Source organism: Pterocles gutturalis, unplaced genomic scaffold (genome assembly GCF_000699245.1).
Source record: "Pterocles gutturalis isolate BGI_N339 unplaced genomic scaffold, ASM69924v1 scaffold2278, whole genome shotgun sequence".
NCBI classification, from domain to species: Eukaryota; Metazoa; Chordata; class Aves; order Pterocliformes; family Pteroclidae; genus Pterocles; species Pterocles gutturalis.
Window position 1 is genome coordinate 1 of NW_010117684.1, and position 211 is coordinate 211.

The 211-nt window shown below is 64.9% G+C and overlaps 1 protein-coding gene across 1 annotated transcript in view; it reads right to left on the reverse strand.

Annotated features, from left to right (window-relative positions):
- Positions 1-6: 6 nt before the first annotated feature.
- The window catches only part of LOC104463492 (leucine-rich repeat-containing protein 4B-like), a gene marked incomplete at both ends in the record, with an annotated part of 871 nt that continues 666 nt past the window's right edge, over positions 7-211 (reverse strand). Inside the window, 1 exon segment of the mRNA XM_010075851.1 lies at positions 7-211. This exon segment is cut by the window's right edge and continues 8 nt beyond it. Within this exon segment, the coding sequence (XP_010074153.1) occupies positions 7-211 (205 nt within the window).

The following is a 211-nucleotide window of genomic DNA, read 5'->3' on the forward strand; positions in this document are numbered from 1 at the left end:
GTAGCAGGTGAAATGGCCCGGTTCCAACTCGCCGAGGTAACGGCCGCGTAACGCCGGCGGAGCGTGGCAACGGGCGCAGCAACTGGTGTTACTGGGAACCGTCTCCCTCAACCACCAACTCAACCAGAGGACGTCGCAGTCGCAACGCCAAGGGTTGTGGTGGAGGTGGACCCGCTCCAAGCGGTGCAAAGGGGCGAAGAGGTCGGGGGGC